Raw genomic sequence first — 19,204 nt, 5'->3', positions numbered from 1 at the left:
TGAGGTACTTGTCCTCTATACCCATTTTGTTGAGAGTTTTTATCATGAATGGATGTTAAATTTTGTCGAATGCTTTTTCAGCGTCTATGGGGATGATCATGTGATTTTTTCTTTCTTTTTCTTTGAGTGGTGAATGATGTTGATGGATTTTCGAATGTTGTACCATCCTTGCATCCCTGAGATGAATCCCACTTGGTCATGGTGTATGATCCTCTAGATGTATTTTTGAATTCGGTTTGCTAATATTTTGTTGAGTAATTTTGCATCTGTGTTCATCAGGGATATTGGTCTGTAATTTTCTTTTTTGGTGGGTCTTTGCCTGGTTTTGGTATTAGGGAAATGTTGGCTTCATAGAATGAGTTTGGGAGTATTCCCTCCTCTTCTATTTTTTGGAAAACTTTAAGGAGAATGGGTACTATGTCTTCTCTGTATGTCTGATAAAATTTTGAGGTAAATCCATCTGGCCTGGGGGTTTTGCTCTTTAGTAGTTTTTTGATTACCGCTTCAGTTTCGTTGCTGGTAATTGGTTTCTTTAGGTTTTGTGTTTCTTCCTTGGTCAGTCTTGGAAGGTTGTATTTTTCTAGAAAGTTGTTCATTTCTTCTAGGTTTTCCAGTTTGTTAGCATATAGGTTTTCAGAGTATTCTCTAATAATTCTTTGTATTTCTGTGGGGTCCGTCGTGATATTTCCTTTCTTGTTTCTGATTCTGTTGATGTGTGTTGATTCTCTTTTTCTCTTAATAAGTCTGGCTAGAGGTTTATCTGTTTTGTTTATTTTCTCGAATAACCAGCTCTTGGTTTCATTGGTTGTTTCTATTGTTTTATTCTTCTCAATTTTATTTATTTCTTCTCTGATCTTTATTATGTCCCTCCTTCTTTGCTTTTGCTGACTTTAGGCCTCATTTGTTCTTTTTCCAATTTTGATAATTGTGACATTTGACTATTCATTTGGGATTGTTCTTCCTTCTTTAAATATGCTTGGATTGCTATACACTTTCCTCTTAAGACTGCCTTCGCTGCGTCCCACAGAAGTTGGGGCTTTGTGTTGTATTGTTGTCATTTGTTTCCATATATTGCTAGATCTCTATTTTAATTTGGTCGTTGATCCATTGATTATTTAGGAGCATGTTGTTAAGCCTCCATGTGTTTGTGAGCCTTTTTGCTTTCTTTGTACAATTTATTTCTAGTTTTATACCTTTGTGGTCTGAGAAGTTGGTTGGTAGAATTTCAATCTTTTTGAATTTACTGAGGCTTGTTTTGTGACCTAGTATGTGGTCTATTCTGGAGAATGTTCCATGTGCACTTGAGAAGAATGTGTATCCTGCTGCTTTTGGGTGTAGAGTTCTATAGATGTCTATTAGGTCCATCTGTTCTAGTGTGTTGTTCAGTGCCTCTATGTCCTTACTTATTTTCTGTCTGGTGGATCTGTCCTTTGGAGTGAGTGGTGTGTTGAAGTCTCCTAAAATGAATGCACTGCATTCTATTTCCTCCTTTAATTCTGTTAGTATTTGTTTCACATACGTTGGTGCTCCTGTATTGGGTGCATATATATTTATAATGGTTATATCCTCTTGTTGGGCTGACCCCTTTATCATTATGTAGTGTTCTTCTTTATCTCTTGTTACTTTCTTTGTTTTGAAGTCTATTCTGTCTGATACTAGTACTGCAACACCTGCTTTTTTCTCTTTGTTGTTTGCATGAAATATCTTTTTCCATCCCTTGACTTTTAGTCTGTGTATGTCTTTGGGTTTGAGGTGAGTCTCTTGTAAGCAGCATATAGATGGGTCTTGCTTTTTTATCCATTCTATTACTCTGTGTCTTTTGATTGGTGCATTCAGTCCATTTACATTTAGGGTGATTTTTGAAAGATATGTACTTATTGCCATTGCAGGCTTTAGATTCGTGGTTACCAAAAGTTCAGGGTTAGCATCTTTACTGTCTTACTGTCTAACTTAGGTCACTTATTGAGCTATTATAAACACAGTCTGATGATTCTTTATTTCTCTCCCTTCTTATTCCTCCTCCTCCATTCTTTATATGTTAGGTGTTTTATTTTGTGCCCTTTTGTGTTTCCTTTGACTGCTTTTGTGGGTAGTTGATTTTATTTTTTGCCTTTAGTTAGTATTTGGTTGGTCTGCTTTCTTTGCTGTGATTTTATTTTCTCTGGTAACATCTATTTAGCCTTAAGAGTGCTTCCATCTAGAGTTGTCCCTCTAGAATACCCTGTAGAGGTGGTTTGTGGGAGGCAAATTCCCTCAACTTTTGCTTGTCTGGGAATTGTTTAATCCCTCCTTCATATTTAAATGATAATCGTGCTGGGTACAGTATCCTTGGTTCAAGGCCCTTCTGTTTCATTGCATTAAATATATCATGCCATTCTCTTCTGGCCTGTAAGGTTTCTGTTGAGAAGTCTGATGATAGCCTGATGGGTTTTCCTTTGTAGGTAACCTTTTTTCTCTCTCTGGCTGCCTTTAATACTCTTTCCTTGTCCTTGATCTTTGCCATTTTAGTTATTATGTGTCTTGGTGTTACCTTCCTTGGGTCCCTTCTTTTGGAAGTTCTGTGTGCTTTCTTGGTCTGAGCGACTATTTCCTCCCCCAGTTTGGGGAAGTTTTCAGCAATTACTTCTTCAAAGACACTTTCTATCCCTTTTTCTCTCTTCTTCTTCTTCTGGTACCCCTATAATGCGGATATTGTTCTGTTTGGATTGGTCACACAGTTCTCTTTATCTTTCATTCGTGGAGATCATTTTATCTCTCTCTGCCTAAGCTTCTCTGTGTTCCTGTTGTCTGATTTCTATTCCATTAATGACCTCTTGCACCTCATCCAGTCTACTCTTAAGTCCTTCCAGAGATTTTTTTATTTCTGTATTCTCCCTCCCAACTTTATCCGTTAGCTCTTGCATTTTTCTCTGCAGCTCCATCAGCATTGTTATGAGCTTTATTTTGAATTCTTTTTCAGAACGATTGCTTAAATCTATCTCCCCAGGTTCCTTCTCAGGGGATGTCTAGGTTATTCTTTTCTGTATCAGATTCTTCTGCCTTTTCATGGCGATAGAGGTAGTTGTGGGCAGTTGGCACGTGTGTCAGCTGGGAGAACAAAGTCTCTTCCCGCTTGCTTGTCACCTTCCTCTCCTTCAAGAACGGCGACCCCTAGCAACTTGTGTTGGGCAGCTGCACGGCAACGGGGTCTCTGATTCTGGCCCGGGTGGCTGCGCAGGAGGCTCTGTGCAGCTGCTGTGGGCGTGGCCGGTCTCAGGCCGCTGCTGCTCTGTGGCGGGGCCAGGCTGTAGGGGGAACATGTGGGAGTCTGTTTATCGCTGTGAGGGACCTCAGAGCTCCGCTGCTGCCCAGGGGTTTAGGGCTCCCGGAGTTCCCTGGGTTTCCCAGCTGCTACGCTGAGTGTTCCGGGATGCTTCCATCCAGCTGTGAGGTTCCTGTTCCTTTAAAACTTTCAAAAGGCACTTTTGTCCCTGGGGTGCCGGCTGTGAGAACCCACTCTCAGGTTTTACTGTTCTGTTTCCCTAATATCCAGCCCACCATGCACTGTGTGTCTGTGCTTCTGGTGTGGATGTCTAGGGCTGGGTATTTAGCAGTCCTGAGCTCCCTCTCTTTCCCTGCTCCGACTCCTCTCCTCCCACTGGGGAGCTGGGGTCGGGGGCATGCTTGGGTCCCACCAGGCCGTGGCTTGTATCTTACCACCTTCGTGAGGCACTGGGTTCTCACAGGTGTAGATGTAGCCTGGTCGTTGTACTGTGTCTTCTCGTCTCACTTTTAGGGATAGTTGTATTTGTTGTATTTTCAAAAATATATATGGTTTTGGGAGGATATTTCCGCTGCCCTACTCACACCGCCATCATGGCTCCTCTCCCTTAACTTTTTAAAATTCATGTTCATGTGTTTATACTCTTCGTGTAGTCTTACTTGATAATCTTTTGTGATAGGAAAGCATGCTTTAGGCAGATCTTTTACTGGGACCAAGGACTGTTCTTGGAATCCCTTAGTGCAATCACCTGACTTTTCTTACAGCTCCTCCCTGAAATAAGTTGAGGAAATGAATAGCTTGGAGAATGGAACATTTCAAAGGAGGCTAGGGGAATGAATCTACAGACAGTGGGCTTTGGACAGCTCAGATGGCAGCATGTGGTATTTTGAGAGTGGGAAGTGGGGGTGTGAATGCCTCAGGGAAGAGTAGGCAGGACTTGGAGAGAAATTCAGAAAGGCAGTGCAAGTCACTAAAGGTAACTTGCAGTGTGGTCCGTTTTGCAGCATTGCCTGACTCTTGAAAGTCGGGCACTCTCCCTTGTGTTGTACTCTGTCTGCACCAGAATTAGGGTATCAAAATCAGTTTGGAAGCAGTGAGCCACACACAGTCATTGCAAATTGGGCTTAGTTGCTTTTCTTCAGTCTTCACACTTGATGTTACTGTCTGTTGGTCCATTCTTCATCTTGTCCTCAATAAAGAGATAGAAATAAAAGAGGAGATAGGTATATATTACTGCTGCAGGAAAAAGCAGGGTTCAGTCCTACCATCTAACACATCCTTTAATTCTCCCTTCTATATTTTCTTCATAAGTTTCTCCATTTTTGGATACCTTAAAACCTATTGCCTTTAAAAGCTTAGGGCCTTATATATTTTATTTTTTGTGAAGAAAAATATGGGCATTGGTGATCATAAAATACATTCAGAAATATACATCCAAGTATCTTCTATCGTTTGGACTGTGTTATGTATTCTTCTCTGATGCCCTGTTTTTTTCAATAGTACTTAGTTTTGACAGATGGAAATTATAGTTGTTATCCCAACTGTCAAAACTAGTTTTACACCGTGGCTACATTTTAAAAATATTTAATATATCCTTATCCCATTAGGAATTATAACAGTATAGATATGTATGTTTTAAGAATCAGCAACCCTGGTTCACATCTGTAAGCACTTTTTATTATATTAAAACAGTAAAGTCAGCAAAATATGATTTGAACTAATTTGTTGCACTGGTCTGAATTATAAAATATCATAAAATATTCCTGTTTGTGCCTTTCTGGTTTTTGGTTTTTGTTCTGTCTTGTTTGGTGTTTTGTTCATTTGTTTTACGTGAGAGTTCTGCTGGACCTGAATGTTAACCATTTGTATACAAATATGTTTTAGGTACTTAAAATCAACTTTTTTTCATTTGGTTAAATATGTCTCCTGCAATCTTGTTGCTTTATTTGTTTGATCATTTGTATAGACAGTACCAGTGGTAACTTTACCCATTTTAATTACTGCAAATTCATAATAGGAGGTTTTAGTTTGTTTCTTTGTCTCATAAAGCGGTACAGATAATATACATTGTTGAGCACTTTGGTTTTGAAGGCAGCTTTGCAAACTTGTTATTTCCTCCTCCTAAGGACCCGTGGCATGGACAGGAAGATGTTACTGTCCTTGTTTAACAAAGTAGCACAGAGAAGTCACACCTGGTGAAAGGCTGGGCTTGCATTACCACTCTCCCTACTACCTGCCTTTCTTCTGTGCTGTAGCTTAGAGGAACGTGGTAACCAGAAGAGCATATTCCTTTTACATCTCCTTAATCTGATAAGCATGTGGCGTGCTTTCAATGCTTTGCTCCTTCACTGGATTTTGTTTTGCCAACTTGTGGGATTAAGGGAAAAGTTAATTGGGCCTGGTAGAATTACTATGAAACTCTAGAACAAATATATTGGCAGCTTTGGGAATTTGTTTTCAGCAATTGCCTATGTGTTCTTATTTCATCTGTGGCTTGAAAATGAGGTATATAAAAAATAACTTAAAAAATTTTTCCAGTATAATCAATAGCATTAAATAGGTTTCAAGTGTTTCTTTAAACACATGGGCTCTAATTACCAGAAAACCTCTCTTTATGAAGAATAGCATTGAAAATATTTAGGCCATAGATGAAATTTATCCTATTTACCAAACAACTAATTTTCTTCCCACTATGTCAAAAAGAAAATCCTTAAGGAAATGAATTATTAGTAATTACTGAGTGAAAGCAAAACTGAAACTCAGCTCACTGTGGGGTTAAATTTTCACTAGCTATTTTAAACCTTTTTAAAGAAATCTTGGAATTTTTTTTGCTGTAATATTTGAGATGGGTATGTTTGTTTCAAGTCATCTTGAAGATTACATTCTTCATTCAAGCTATTAATTGACATATTAGTACTATTCCAGTTTCACAAAATCATGGTTTTCCTCTAACATTCAGGATGGTTCTATAGTTGGTTGTTTCTACTCAGTGAGAAATAATTTTTTATTAATATTCAGATAGAAATATAATTTTTAATTCTTAATTGTTCAGCTTCCATAGAGACTGCACTTCCAGCTCTCGTTGTTCCCATCTTGGAGCCTTGTGGTAATTCGGAGTGTCTACACATTTTTGTAGATTTGCACTCTGGAATGTTCCAATTGATGCTTTATGGAATTGGTAAGTTACTAGATGATACAGTCACTCAGTATAAGGAAAAATATTTGTAACAAAAGCAAAATAAAAAGTTCCTGCCATTATATATTAGGGGAGGGGTGTTGGTATAAGCAATGTAGAAAGTAGATATGGAAGGAATAAACTGACTGATATCTGTTCCTTTGGGCCCATTTTAATTCTACTTTAAATTTTCTTGCACCAAAAGTTAAACTTTCCAGCATCAGGTGCATTCATGCTGTTTCTCTTATGTAAAAGTAATAATGATGATGACTGATTTTAAGTTAGCTATTTTATCACTAATAGTTGGGTGACATGGAAATGACTCCAAGGGATTCTAATGTCTTTAATGGCTGAAGAACATATTTATGACAGTAAAAACATCTAAGATGACTTGGGATACAGAACCCTGGAGGAAAGGATTTTTTTATGGCTTAAACACAATAGAAATTAAGGTTTGATTTCTAACATGTTCTATTACCAAGTTGTTATTCTGAAATGATGAAATATTAGGAACATAGTTTTTATATTGCTAATGGAACACTGTTCTTGAATATGTTGGCACATTTACTATTTGAAATTACTATTAAGCAAGATAGTTTGATGATAATAAAAGGTTTTCTGGTTATAGTATATGGCTGTAAAGATAGATTTTCTTTCAACTGCTCATGGAAAGCTGTCCTCATTGCTTTGAATCACATCACATTTATGATAGCTAAATGATGTGACTCATTCATGAGTTATCTTCTGACTATGGGTCCCAAATCAGCAAAGCAATTGTTTATTCTTCAAGACTTTTTATTTTAACTATTTTCTTGATTATTAACATAGTATACACTCATAAATAAAAACCTAAAATATAAAAATGGGGAAGAAGCAAAAAATAGTTACCTATTGGCAATCATTGTTATTTTAGGGGATATATGCTTGTCTTAGCTCAGGCTGCTATAACAAAACCACAGAGTGGCTTAACAACAGAAATTAATTTTCTCGTAGTTCTGGCTGTTGGAAGTCTGAGATCTGGTTGCCAACATGGTTGACTTGTATGGAGGGCTCTCTTCCTTAAAATTCATATGGAACCACAAAAGACCCCAAATAGCCAAAGCAATCCTGAGAAGGAAGAATAAAGCAGGGGGGATCTCACTTCCCAACTTCAAGCTCAACCACAAAGCCACAGTAATCAAGACAATTTGGTACTGGCACAAGAACAGACCCACAGACCAGTGGAACAGAAAAGAGACTCCAGACATTAACCCAAACATATATGGTAAATTAATATATGATAAAGGAGCCATGGATATGGATATACAATGGGGAAATGACAGCCTCTTCAACAGCTGGTTTTAGCAAAACTGGACAGCTACATGTAAGAGAATGAAAGTGGATTACTGTCCATACACAAAAGTAAACTCAAAATGGATCAAAAACCTGAATGTAAGTCATGAAACCATAAAAGTCTTAGAAGAAAACATAGGCAAAACTCCCTTGAATATAAATATGAGCAACTTCTTCATGAACATATCTCCCCGGGCAAGGGAAACAAAAGCAAAAATGAACAAGTGGGACTATATCAAGCTGAAAAGCTTCTGTACAGCAAAGGACGCTGTCAGTAGAACAAAAAGGCTTCCTACAGTATGGGAGAATATATTCATAAATGACATATTCAATAAGGGGTTGACATCCAAAATATATAAAGAGCTCATGCACCTCAACAAACAAAAAGCAAATAATCCAGTTAAAAAATGGGCAGATGATCTGAACAGACAGTTCTCCAAAGAAGAAATTCAGATGGCCAACAAGCACATGAAAAGATGCTCCACTTCGCTAATCATCAAAGAAATGCAAATTAAAACCACAATGAGATATCACCTCACACCAGTTACAATGGCCAACATCCAAAAGGCAAACAACAACAAATGTTGGCAAGGATGTGGAGAAAAGGGAACCCTCCTACACTGCTGGTGGGAATATAAATTAGTTCAACCATTGTGGAAAGCAGTATGGAGGTTCCTCATACCATCTGACCCAGGAATTCCACTCCTAGGAATTTACCCTAAGAATGCAGCAGCCCAGTTTGAAAAAGACATATGCACCCCTATGTTTATTGCAACACTATTTACAATAGCCAAGAAATGGAAGCAACCTAAGTGTCCATCAGTAGATGAATGGATAAAGAAGATGTGGTACATATATACAATGGAATACTATTCAGCCATAAGAAGAAAACAAATCCTACCATTTGCAACAACATGGATGGAGCTGGAGGACATTATACTCAGTGAAATAAGCCAGGCAGAGAAAGACAAATGCCAAATGATTTCCCTCATTTGTGGAGTATAACAATGAAGCAAAACGGCAGCAGACTCAGAGACTCCAAGAATGAACTAGTGGTTACCAAAGGGGAGGGGTGTGGGAGGGTGGGTGGGGAGGGAGGGAGAAGGGGACTGAGGGGTATTATGTTTAGTACACATGGTGTCAGGGATCACGGGGAGAACAGTGTATCACAGAGAAGAGACATAGTGGATCTCTGGCATCTTGCTGCACTGATGGACAGTGACTGCATTGGGGTATGGGTGGGGACTTGATAATATGGGTAAATGTAGTAACCACATTGTTTTTCCATGTGAAGCCTTCATAAGAGTGTATATCAGTCATGCCTTAATAAAAAACTTTTAAAAAAACCTTCAAAAAAAATAAAATAAAATAAATAAACCGCAAAAAAAAAAAACCACAATGAGATATCACCTCACACCAGTTACAATGGCCAACATCCAAAAGACAAACAACAACAAATGTTGGCAAGGATGTGGAGAAAGGGGAACCCTCCTACACTGCTGGTGGGAATGTAAATTAGTTCAACCATTGTGGAAAGCAGTATGGAGGTTCCTCATACCATCTGACCCAGGAATTCCACTCCTAGGAATTTGCCCTAAGAATGCAGCAGCCCAGTTTGAAAAAGACATATGCACCCCTATGTTTATTGCAACACTATTTACAATAGCCAAGAAATGGAAGCAACCTAAGTGTCCATCAGTAAGATGAATGGATAAAGAAGATGTGATACGTATACATAATGGAATATTATTCAGCCATAAGAAGAAAACAACTCCTACCATTTGCAACTACATGGATTGAGCTAGAGGGTATTGTGCTCAGTGAAATAAGCCAGGTGGAGAAAGACAAGTACCAAATGATTTCACTCATCTGTGGAGCATAAGAACAAAGCAAAACGGAAGGAACAAAACAGCAGCAGACTCACAGAACCCAAGAATGGACTCACAGTTACCAAAAGGAAAGGGGCTGGGGAGGATAGGTGGGAAGGGAGGGATAAGGGGCATTACGATTAGCACACATAATGTAGCCGGGTGCCACCGGGAAGGCAGTATAGTGCAGAGAAGAAAAGTAGTGACTCTATAGCATCTTACTACGCTGATGTAATGGGGTATGTGGTGGGGACTTAATAATGGGGGAAATCTAGTAACCACAGTGTTGCTCATGTAATTGCTCTCAGTTAACTGGACTGAGAGTTTGGGAGTTAAAATATGGGCAAAGAACTAATTCATATCTTGTTACTTATTCTTCCTGCTAATGTACATTTGCTATTAATTAGTTGTCTTAACTATAACTCTCTCTAGATGTTAAAGAGGGAAAACAAGTCAGGTTAATTTACACCTAATGATGGATTTATTTTTCTCTGAGTCAAAAATAACACTACTTTCTGCCTAAAACAGTAATTTTCATTTAAGCTTTGGGCTTCCTAGATATTTTGTGTCTTGTGTAAGCAATTAATAAATGAAGTGCTTTATTCTGTAGACCAGGCCACACTGGATGACATGGAGAAGTCTGTGAATGATGATATGAAAAGGATCATTCCTTGGATTCAACAACTTAAGTAAGCTTATTTATTTAGTAGCTCAAGACTAAAAATAGAAACTTATTTTGACAAGATATTTTCTTCATCATTACTCTTTATCATCACTGTCCTTAATGTTTATGATACGAAATTTGAGCACCTTTTGGCACTTAGTTGCTTATCATGTGTTTTCCTGTACAAGCATTTTACAAATAACATGATAAAAAAATTTTATTGTATGTAGTGCTTGGTGCAGTAGAGTCTTTTCTGTTTTTACCCAGGATAATCTTCATTGTATGAATCTACAAGCTGGCACTTTCAGAAGAATCAACTTTTAAAAAATTAAACAAATTCCAAGGTATAAAAATAAATTTCAGAGATTAAAGCCAAAACGGGCAGATGGAGGAGAGGGAGGCTAGACTGTTCCTGAGATCTGTTGATTTTGTGATCTTCTAGCCAGCCGATCCTTCTCCTTTTACCTGTTTTGTTTTTGTAAATATTTGAAGAATTCAGTATAATCTAGTAATTTTTTCTTTAAAAGGACATGGCTTTTTAATGCCCTTAGATAGATAATATATGCCCTTTCTTCTGAACATCTGTTTAGTTTATCTGTAGATGAAAAATGATAGTCATTACTCTTGGTAACAATTTCTAAAGGTTTTAGTGGTTTAGCATCATTTTTTGTGCATTTTAGCTAAATAAGCAGTGTTTAAATACTTAAATGCTTAATAACTCAGATCTTGCATAACTTGAGGTTGTTTATCTGGCAGTTCCAGCTAGCAGAAATATACCCTAACACCAGAAAACTAAGTCCTCAAAGCCTGAAGTTTATCAACATGCATGTCTGTACCCTAAACTCACATAAAGAAGAAAGGTCTCCTGGTTGTCACTTATAATAGTGCTTCTCAAATGATCTTTGGTGAATGACTAGTTTATCACTAATCTATCATGGGACATTAATCTTTTTGAAATAGCCATCAAAGTATAATTTACACACCATAAAATTCACCAACTTTAACTGTACAGTTTAATGACTTGTAGTAAATTTACCAAGTTTTGCAAAAAACAATCTAGTTTTAGAACATTTAAAACATGTCTGTCCCCTCACAAACGTGCTACTTTATAATTAATCCCCATTCCTAGCCTCAGCCCTAGGCAACTATGAATCTACTTTTTGTTTCTGTAGATTTCCGTTTGGACATTTCATATAAATGGAATCCTAAAGTATGTGGTCTTTTGTGATTGGCTTCTTTCACTTAGCATAATGTTTCAGTGTTCATCCATATTGTAGCGTGTGACAGTACTTTGTTCCTTTCTATAGCTGAATAATACTCCACTGTATGGATTTGTTTTTCCATTCATCAGTTGATTGACATTTGGTTGTTTCTGCTTTCTGGCTATTATGAATAGTGCTGCTATGAATATGTGTGTACAAGTCTATATGTGGACTTAGATTTTCATTCCATGAGGAGTGGAATTGCTGAGTAATACAGTAAGTTTATGTTTAACTTTCTAAAGAAACTGACAGACCGGTTTCCAACGTAGCTGTGTGATTTTATGTTTGCTTCAGCAGCATATAAGGGTTCCCATTTCTCTGCATCCTTGGCAACACTTATAACTGCCTTTGGCTGCAGCCACCTTAGTTGAGTATGATGAGGTATTTCACTGTGGTTTATTTAAATTTCTCTAATGACTAATGATGTTGAGCATCTGTTCATGTGATTACTTTTTTATAATATACAATGAAAACAAATTCTAGAAAAAGGAAATGAAAAAATGTACAAAATATAAGCTGCAATTTATTAGTAGAGCCAACCGACATAAAATTACATTTCAATAAATGTGATCAGAGCAAACAATATAAAAAAAGAATAGAAAATTCTGAACCTGTACATGTTTTTCATTGAAAGTGTACATATAGGCAGTTAATAGAGAAAATTCACTTTTCTGTTCAAATTTTTTGTTCCACATACATACCATGACACATACATAATTCATGACAAAATAAAAAGTTGAGTAAAATAGCAATTCCATACATGCTTTGAAAAGAATACCTTGTATTTATAATTTATATATACTTTATGTATATTTATCATATCTTGTATTTAGAATTTTAATGTGACAAATGAGCTTGTTTCTTGCTTGTAACTTAATCTAAGTTGGATTGATGATGCTAATCACAGGAGATAACACGTCTTAACTTTCCCTATGTTTTTCTTACTGTTTTCTTCTCATGTTCATGTTGTTTAAACATTCAAAAAATGTTTTTCTTTGAGAGCAATTTTATCAAGTTCAGGATATTCATTTTTAACTTTTATGTAAAATGAAGCAAGTATTGGCATATTTTCAAAATGTATCTTTATTCCTTCATTAGTAACCAGTTCTAGCAATTGATTCTGTGAAGTTGCAGTTAAATTTAAGTAGTTTTTCCAAGAAAAAAATGTTTTCCAGATTTTATATATTTTGGTGATTGTTGACAAACTACCCTTAAAATGTCATGTTATGTAGCATGGTTTTACAGCACATGACTAGTACACAGTTTGTACCAACACAGTTTGTACCACTTGCAGCTCACAATACACAGGCAGCAGCACCCTAACTGGTCTATATATCCTCTTCAACAAGGTGAACCTGCTGATCATGAGCTTAAATGGTATAGCATTGTTATGTTGCTATGAAAAGTTTCTAAATATGTATTATTTTCTGTAGTTAATCTCATTGTGGAGCAGTGAGAGTTTCTGAACCAATCATTTTATCCCTTTTTCACATATCATATAGTGACCTAGCCTCAAGGATAGATATTCAGATAAAAAGAATGAGAGGAATACTATAAAAACATAACCATCAAAGTGAAATCTGGTGGCTTACCTAAAAGCAGTGAAAGAAGGTAATTAATACTTACTGGCACCTGCTAGGTATGCCCATCACTTTACACATATACAGTATAAAAACTGAGACTATATATTTTCAGTTATACCAAAAAAATGAGCTACTTTTTTATTTATTTGTTCTTTTTTATTTTATAAACACTTCAGGCATTTTTATAAAGTAGTTTGGGATTAGTTTGTGCTGTATTATGTACATAGGAAATCTGTAATAAACTGATAGAGTGTCTCAGCCTTAATACTAGTTAGTTTTATTTATAAGTCAACAGCACACAGTTAATCAGAGAAATCTATGATTTTATGATGTGGATTATCTCTTTTAAATTAAGGTTTTGGCTTGGACAACAACGTTGCAAACAATCTATAAAACATTTGCCTACAATAAGCAGTGAAACATTGCAGCTGTCCAATTACTCTACCCATCCTATTGGAAGCCTTTCTAAGAATAAGCTATTCATTAAACTTACCCGTCTTCCACAATACTACATCGTAAGTATGCAAAGAGGTGATTTGGGGGATCGAGTTCAGTAATTCTATTAGTATCTTGAATAATTTATTATTTAATTTAATTTGCAAATGTATTTTATTGGATATTTGACTTTCATATAGTGATTCTCAACCCAGGAGTTAGAGATGGGAGAGAGAGGAAAGTCATGTCTCTAAGAAGTGCTATAATCGTATTGGTCATGGTTGGGAAATAAAAGGTATGCCGCCATCCCTCAACCTAGGATATCTCCCACAGTGAGCCTAGTAACTGCTTAGAAAAACACATCTCTGAATTTTAAAAAAATTGAAAGCAACTTTAGTTAGATCTTTTGGTTTTAATTACATGTTAATTTGAATAATGCAGCTGCTTAAATATGGGCTGCCTGAAGTAGCTTTCTCATCCTTAATTGATTGAAGGCATTATATCCATTTCATTGACTGCATGTACCTTTCAGTGCACCGTAAGATCCTCTTATTCCTTTTTCACTCTTGGTGTTTTCCAGTTAGTTTCTTTGAGATGTTTTGGATTTGTTAAAATTTGCATGAATTTGAAATATGAGCTCACCCTAAATATATATATTTATTTATAGTAAATATATAAGTAAATAAATATACTTCCCTGCTTATAGGAATTTCTATGTCTACCAAATAGATACTTCTGGCTAAGAATCTAAGGTCTTTGAAAAACTTAATTCGGGATTGTTGGTTGAAGGTAATGGGAGTGAATTTTTAAGGTTTCCTGCTGTACTTTTAAAAGAGAATATATTAAAAGGTACCCCATGTAGCCTGACATATCAGAACTTAAGGTTATTTATGTAGACTAATAAATCTGTCTTTGATGTGAATTCCATTTTTTTTCTGAATACCAGCTGTGGAACTAGATTTGGCACGTGACAAAAGATTATTGATTAAGTCCTCCGTGAGCTACATTTGGAATGATATGCATGATACACGCATAGTAATAGTAACAAAAACATGTGAACACAAAATATCTCATACTCAGTCACACACAAAATAAAGTGGTTATAATTTATTATTTTCTGAACTTATTTAGTATCATCCAAAAGCCAGGCATTAGCTTCAGTGACTAGTGATTTATTTTGAAGCAATGCATAATTTGTTTCACATACTTTAGACCAAAACTGAATGTACGCTACTCTTCATCCTCCATATTTGTCACTTAGGGATATACAGTCATGGAAGTGGAAAAAACTACCAGTGGACATTAAGAAGAACAGAAGAAAGCCTTGTTGCCTTTAAATGTCTTCCTGCCATTTTACTTTTATCAGCTTTAAGATAGAATTCACATACAGTAAAAATTCAAACTTTTTAGTGTTTGAGTTTTAAGTTTCATAACCCCCATTTCAACAGAACAGATTAACCCCCAGAATTCCCTCATGCTGCCCCTTTAAAATCAGACTCTTCCCTCACTCTAAGCTAGTGACCACTGACCTGTTTTCTCTCAAGTTTTGCCTTTCAGTCTATAGTTTCTTTCACTCAGCATGTTGTCTTTGATTTTCATCCATATTTTTGTGTGTATAATAATAGTTCATTCCTTTTATTGCTGAGTAGTATTCCATGGTATGTATGTACCACAGTTTGTTTAACCAGTCTCCCATTGTAGGGCATCTGGGTTGCTTCCAGTTTGGGGCAATTATGAATAAAGCTGCTCTAAGTATTTGCATATTGAGTTTTTCTTTTTTTGTAAACTTCAGTTTTCCTTTCTTTTGTATAGTACCTAGGAGGGAGATTGTTGGGTCATATGGTAAGTGTATGTTTAGCTTTATAAGAAACTGCTAAACTGTTTTCCAAAGTGGCTGGACCATTTTACATTCCTGCCAGCAATATGTGAAAGTTCTGGGTGCTCCACAATCTTGCCAGCTCTTCATATTAGATTTTTTTTTAATTTTAGCCATTCTGATAGATATGTAGGAGTATTTTATTGTAGTCTTAATTTATGCTGCCCTAATGATTGATGATGTTGAATATCTTTTCATGTGCTTATTTGCCATCTATATATCTTCTTTGGTGAAGTGTCCATTTTACTTTTAATTCCATTTCCTCAGATGCATCAGTGTGATGCTTAGGTGTTGGCCAAACAATTTCCTGAAGAGAGTGTGTGGGAAGGAGGGAAGGAGATAGAGAAGGGCAGGAAGAGAGACAGAGAAGTGTGTGTTGGTCAAGTGCCTTGGTCAATTGTATTTATTTCTCTCACTGAAGTATTCAGAGGACTTTTCTTAAATTTCAGGTAGACCTTGAAAATACTAAGGTGATACAGTGGGTAAGAGTAGGTCTCCAGAGCCAAACTTTTGGGATCAAAGCATGAGTTTATTACTTCTTAGCTCTGAGTCCTAATTATTTTGTGTCTCAGTTTCCTCATCAAAAAAGTGAAGGTAATCCTACTTCACAGAGTCATTAGGAGGATTAAATGTGTTAACGTCTGTCAGGTACTTGGATAGTTCATGGCACATAGTAAGCTCTATATCAGTGTTAACTGCTGCTGATGTTGTTAACCTTATTCTCACAGTGACCATAGTTTTCAGCTAAAAAATCTGGGTTTATTTTTATATGCTTCCAATAATGAGAGATAGTGGTCATTTTTCTCTGTCATAATAGTGGAATTCTTAGGATGTTTTAATGGTTAAAGGACATAGCAGGGCAATCTAAAATACATACCATTCTAGAAAATCTAGCAGACCTGCTGGGCTTAAGCATAAAATGTTTTCAATTTATTAGTTAAGGTGTGAATATCAAGAACACCTAATGATTGGAGGGGGTAGGGCAATGGGTGAAATAGGTGAACGGGGTGAAGAGGTATAAATTTCTAATTATAAAATAAATTAGTTATGGGAATGAATGTACAGCATAGGGACGATGGTCAATAATGTCATAATATCTTTGTATGTTGACAGTAACTATACTTATTGTGGTGAACATTTAATAGTGTCTATAATTGTCAAGTCACTATGTTGTATACCTGAAACCAATATAATACTGTATGTCAACTATATTCCAATTAAAAGAAAAAAGATTTTTAAAAAAGAACACCTAATGCTAATATCTAAATGTCACATTTCCTGTAGTTTATGGTTGCTTTTACTTTATCATTCTTTAGTCTGATCTATTTTTTGGAAAATGAATTACATATTTAATAGGAATGCTTTTTTCAGATCATAATTGATTTGTCCTAATTTAAAGAAAAAAGACTAGATCTACATTAGATGTATAATTCTGAGACCTACTTGATATAAGAAGGCAAATACCAACACTTACTAATTATTTCTCTGAGTCTTATTTCTGATTTGGGCCATTTTAGGTTGTGGAGATGTTGGAGGTTCCCAATAAACCCACCAAGCTATTATACAAGTACTACTTCATGTCTGTGAATACTGTAGATCGTGAAGACGGCCCTGTCATGGCACTCCAGCTACATCAGTTCAAGAACAGCATCCAGGAATCGGATTTTTGTTCAAAAAGTAGGAAGCAGCCTAGAACCGGTACCAAGCACAAGGTATGATCATGCATGGATGACCCAGGAATGGTGTGCATTGACTTTGTTGTGTTCTTTAACCATTTTTAATATGGGAAAGAATTAGATAGGGTTTTTAAGAAACTAGGCAGCAGTAAGGTTTAAGTAACAATTGTCTCCATTTTCTTAAAATACTTCCCTTTTAATTAATAATTGTATACCATTTTCCATAAGAGAACTTGCTAAATACACAATACTTACCACCAAATTTCCAGTGATTAAGTCAGTATTTGCTCAGTAAGTATTTGTTGAATGAATAACTTTTGTTTTAGTTAACCAGGAGCTTTGTTAGCTGCCTTAACTAATTGAGTCATAATTTTTTTACCCATTTGTGTTCTTTTTAAAATTCTAGTTGTCTGATGATCCATGTCCTGCAGAATCCAAGAAAGCTAAGCCATCAGGAGAAATGCGTGCCTTCGATAAAATTCTAGCTCACTTTGTTGCTATGTGTGATGCAAATATGCCATTTGTAGGACTTGGATCTGAGGTAATTTTTTGGAATGATTTTGGGTACTCTAACTGAAAGCAATTTTTTTGAAAACCTTGCTTAAGCTACATAGATTTCATTAGGAGAACCAGAATGGTTGTGATCTCATTTATTTTGGGAGGGGTAGGATTGAAATTACAGTGTCTCGTGGTATATGTGTAAAACATGACTTAAATTGTTTCATTTCTCTGATTCCTAATTGTGGGCCTTGTGCTCTTTAAGGAAATGGAAAATAAAATCTTCATGGTTTAAAAAAAGGGGCGGGACAACTTTTGAGAATTAACATCTTACTTATATACCTCTTAGTAGGAACATTATTTAACTCTCTTAGAGATGGTTAGTTTATAAAGGGGTGGCTTATTTTTGAATTGGTGAAACCATACATATTGCTTGTACCCTAATAAAATTGTGTTCCTTTCTGAGAAGCGGGTTAGAAAGAATATTAAACTAAATTTTTACTTTGGTCACATGGCAGAAGCAACAGACTAATGGAGAATTTGTGTCTTCAGGAATACACAGTTGTGATATCCTGCATGATCCCCAAATAGGAGAGTAAAGGGAGATAACAGAACCTGTATTTTTATATTTCAAAGAAGTGCTTTGGCCAAGGATCAGCAACCCTTAAAAGTGATACACCAAAACCTTAGTTATTTCCCTCTAGTTTAGATTTTTACTTTTTGTAAGACTCCTCCCCTCTATAAATTATTATGAGTGAAGAAGAGACCTGGAAATATGGAAGTAGATTATTTCAGTTGAGCAGATAATGATAGTCTTAGGAAGACTTTCATACTTTAGGGCAGGGATTCACAAACTTTTTCTAAAAAGGGCCAGATAGTAAATATTATAGGCATTGTGGGTCATATGGTCTCTTATTACAGCTATTCAAATCTGCTGTTGTAATGTGAATCAGCCATAGCTGATATTTAAACAAACAAGTGTGTCTATGTTCCAGTAACACTTTATTTACAAAGATAGGCAGTGGGCTGGATTTGGCATGTGAACTGTATTGTATGTTGACTCTTGCTTTATAGACGTTTGGGATCTAAAGGCAGAGGATAAGAAATGAAATTGTAAAGCATAGCAATAGCCCAGAGAAAATCAAAGCCTAGAAACAGGCACCTAAAATAGGCTCTCATGTCCCCAATGTCCCAGCTCCTAGAACTGTGTGTGTGCTTAATGAATGTCCTCTTGTCTGGGTACTGACCATAGCTCCTAAACTGTACAGGCAGCATTCCTTTCTACTTAACTGTATTCTTGGGCTTTTTCGTTGTGCCATGTGGACTGATTACATGAATGTCATATAGTTACTACCTTTGCAGTGGGAAGGGAGGCTACATGATACCCAGGGGCCATGAAATGCAGTGTCTCTCTCCCACAACCTACGGGCTAGAAATCACAAAATCTTGTGTCTTTGTAGTGCCCACATAGATTAACCATGTAGACATATGTCCTTTCTGTCCCCCTTCTCTGTTCCTATAACTGTTGGACACATAAGACATGTGAGAACATTCTATAGTGTTCTGTCGAACT

At 36.3% G+C, this 19,204-nt stretch overlaps 1 protein-coding gene across 2 annotated transcripts in view; it reads left to right on the top strand.

Annotated features, from left to right (window-relative positions):
* The window catches only part of MED14 (mediator complex subunit 14), a 79,681-nt gene that overhangs the window by 30,996 nt on the left and 29,481 nt on the right, over nt 1-19,204 (top strand). For both annotated transcript variants that reach the window (XM_036895347.2, XM_036895346.2), the window contains exons 11-15: nt 6,315-6,440; nt 10,248-10,326; nt 13,502-13,661; nt 16,975-17,169; nt 17,540-17,674. In XM_036895347.2, the coding sequence (XP_036751242.1) occupies nt 6,315-6,440; nt 10,248-10,326; nt 13,502-13,661; nt 16,975-17,169; nt 17,540-17,674 (695 nt within the window). The remainder of the gene's footprint in view (nt 1-6,314; nt 6,441-10,247; nt 10,327-13,501; nt 13,662-16,974; nt 17,170-17,539; nt 17,675-19,204) is intronic.

The sequence above is a fragment of the Manis pentadactyla genome, chromosome X (genome assembly GCF_030020395.1).
Source record: "Manis pentadactyla isolate mManPen7 chromosome X, mManPen7.hap1, whole genome shotgun sequence".
NCBI lineage: Eukaryota > Metazoa > Chordata > Mammalia > Pholidota > Manidae > Manis > Manis pentadactyla.
The sequence above is the reverse complement of the archived record's forward strand: the minus strand, read 5'-3'. Positions and strand labels throughout refer to the sequence as shown.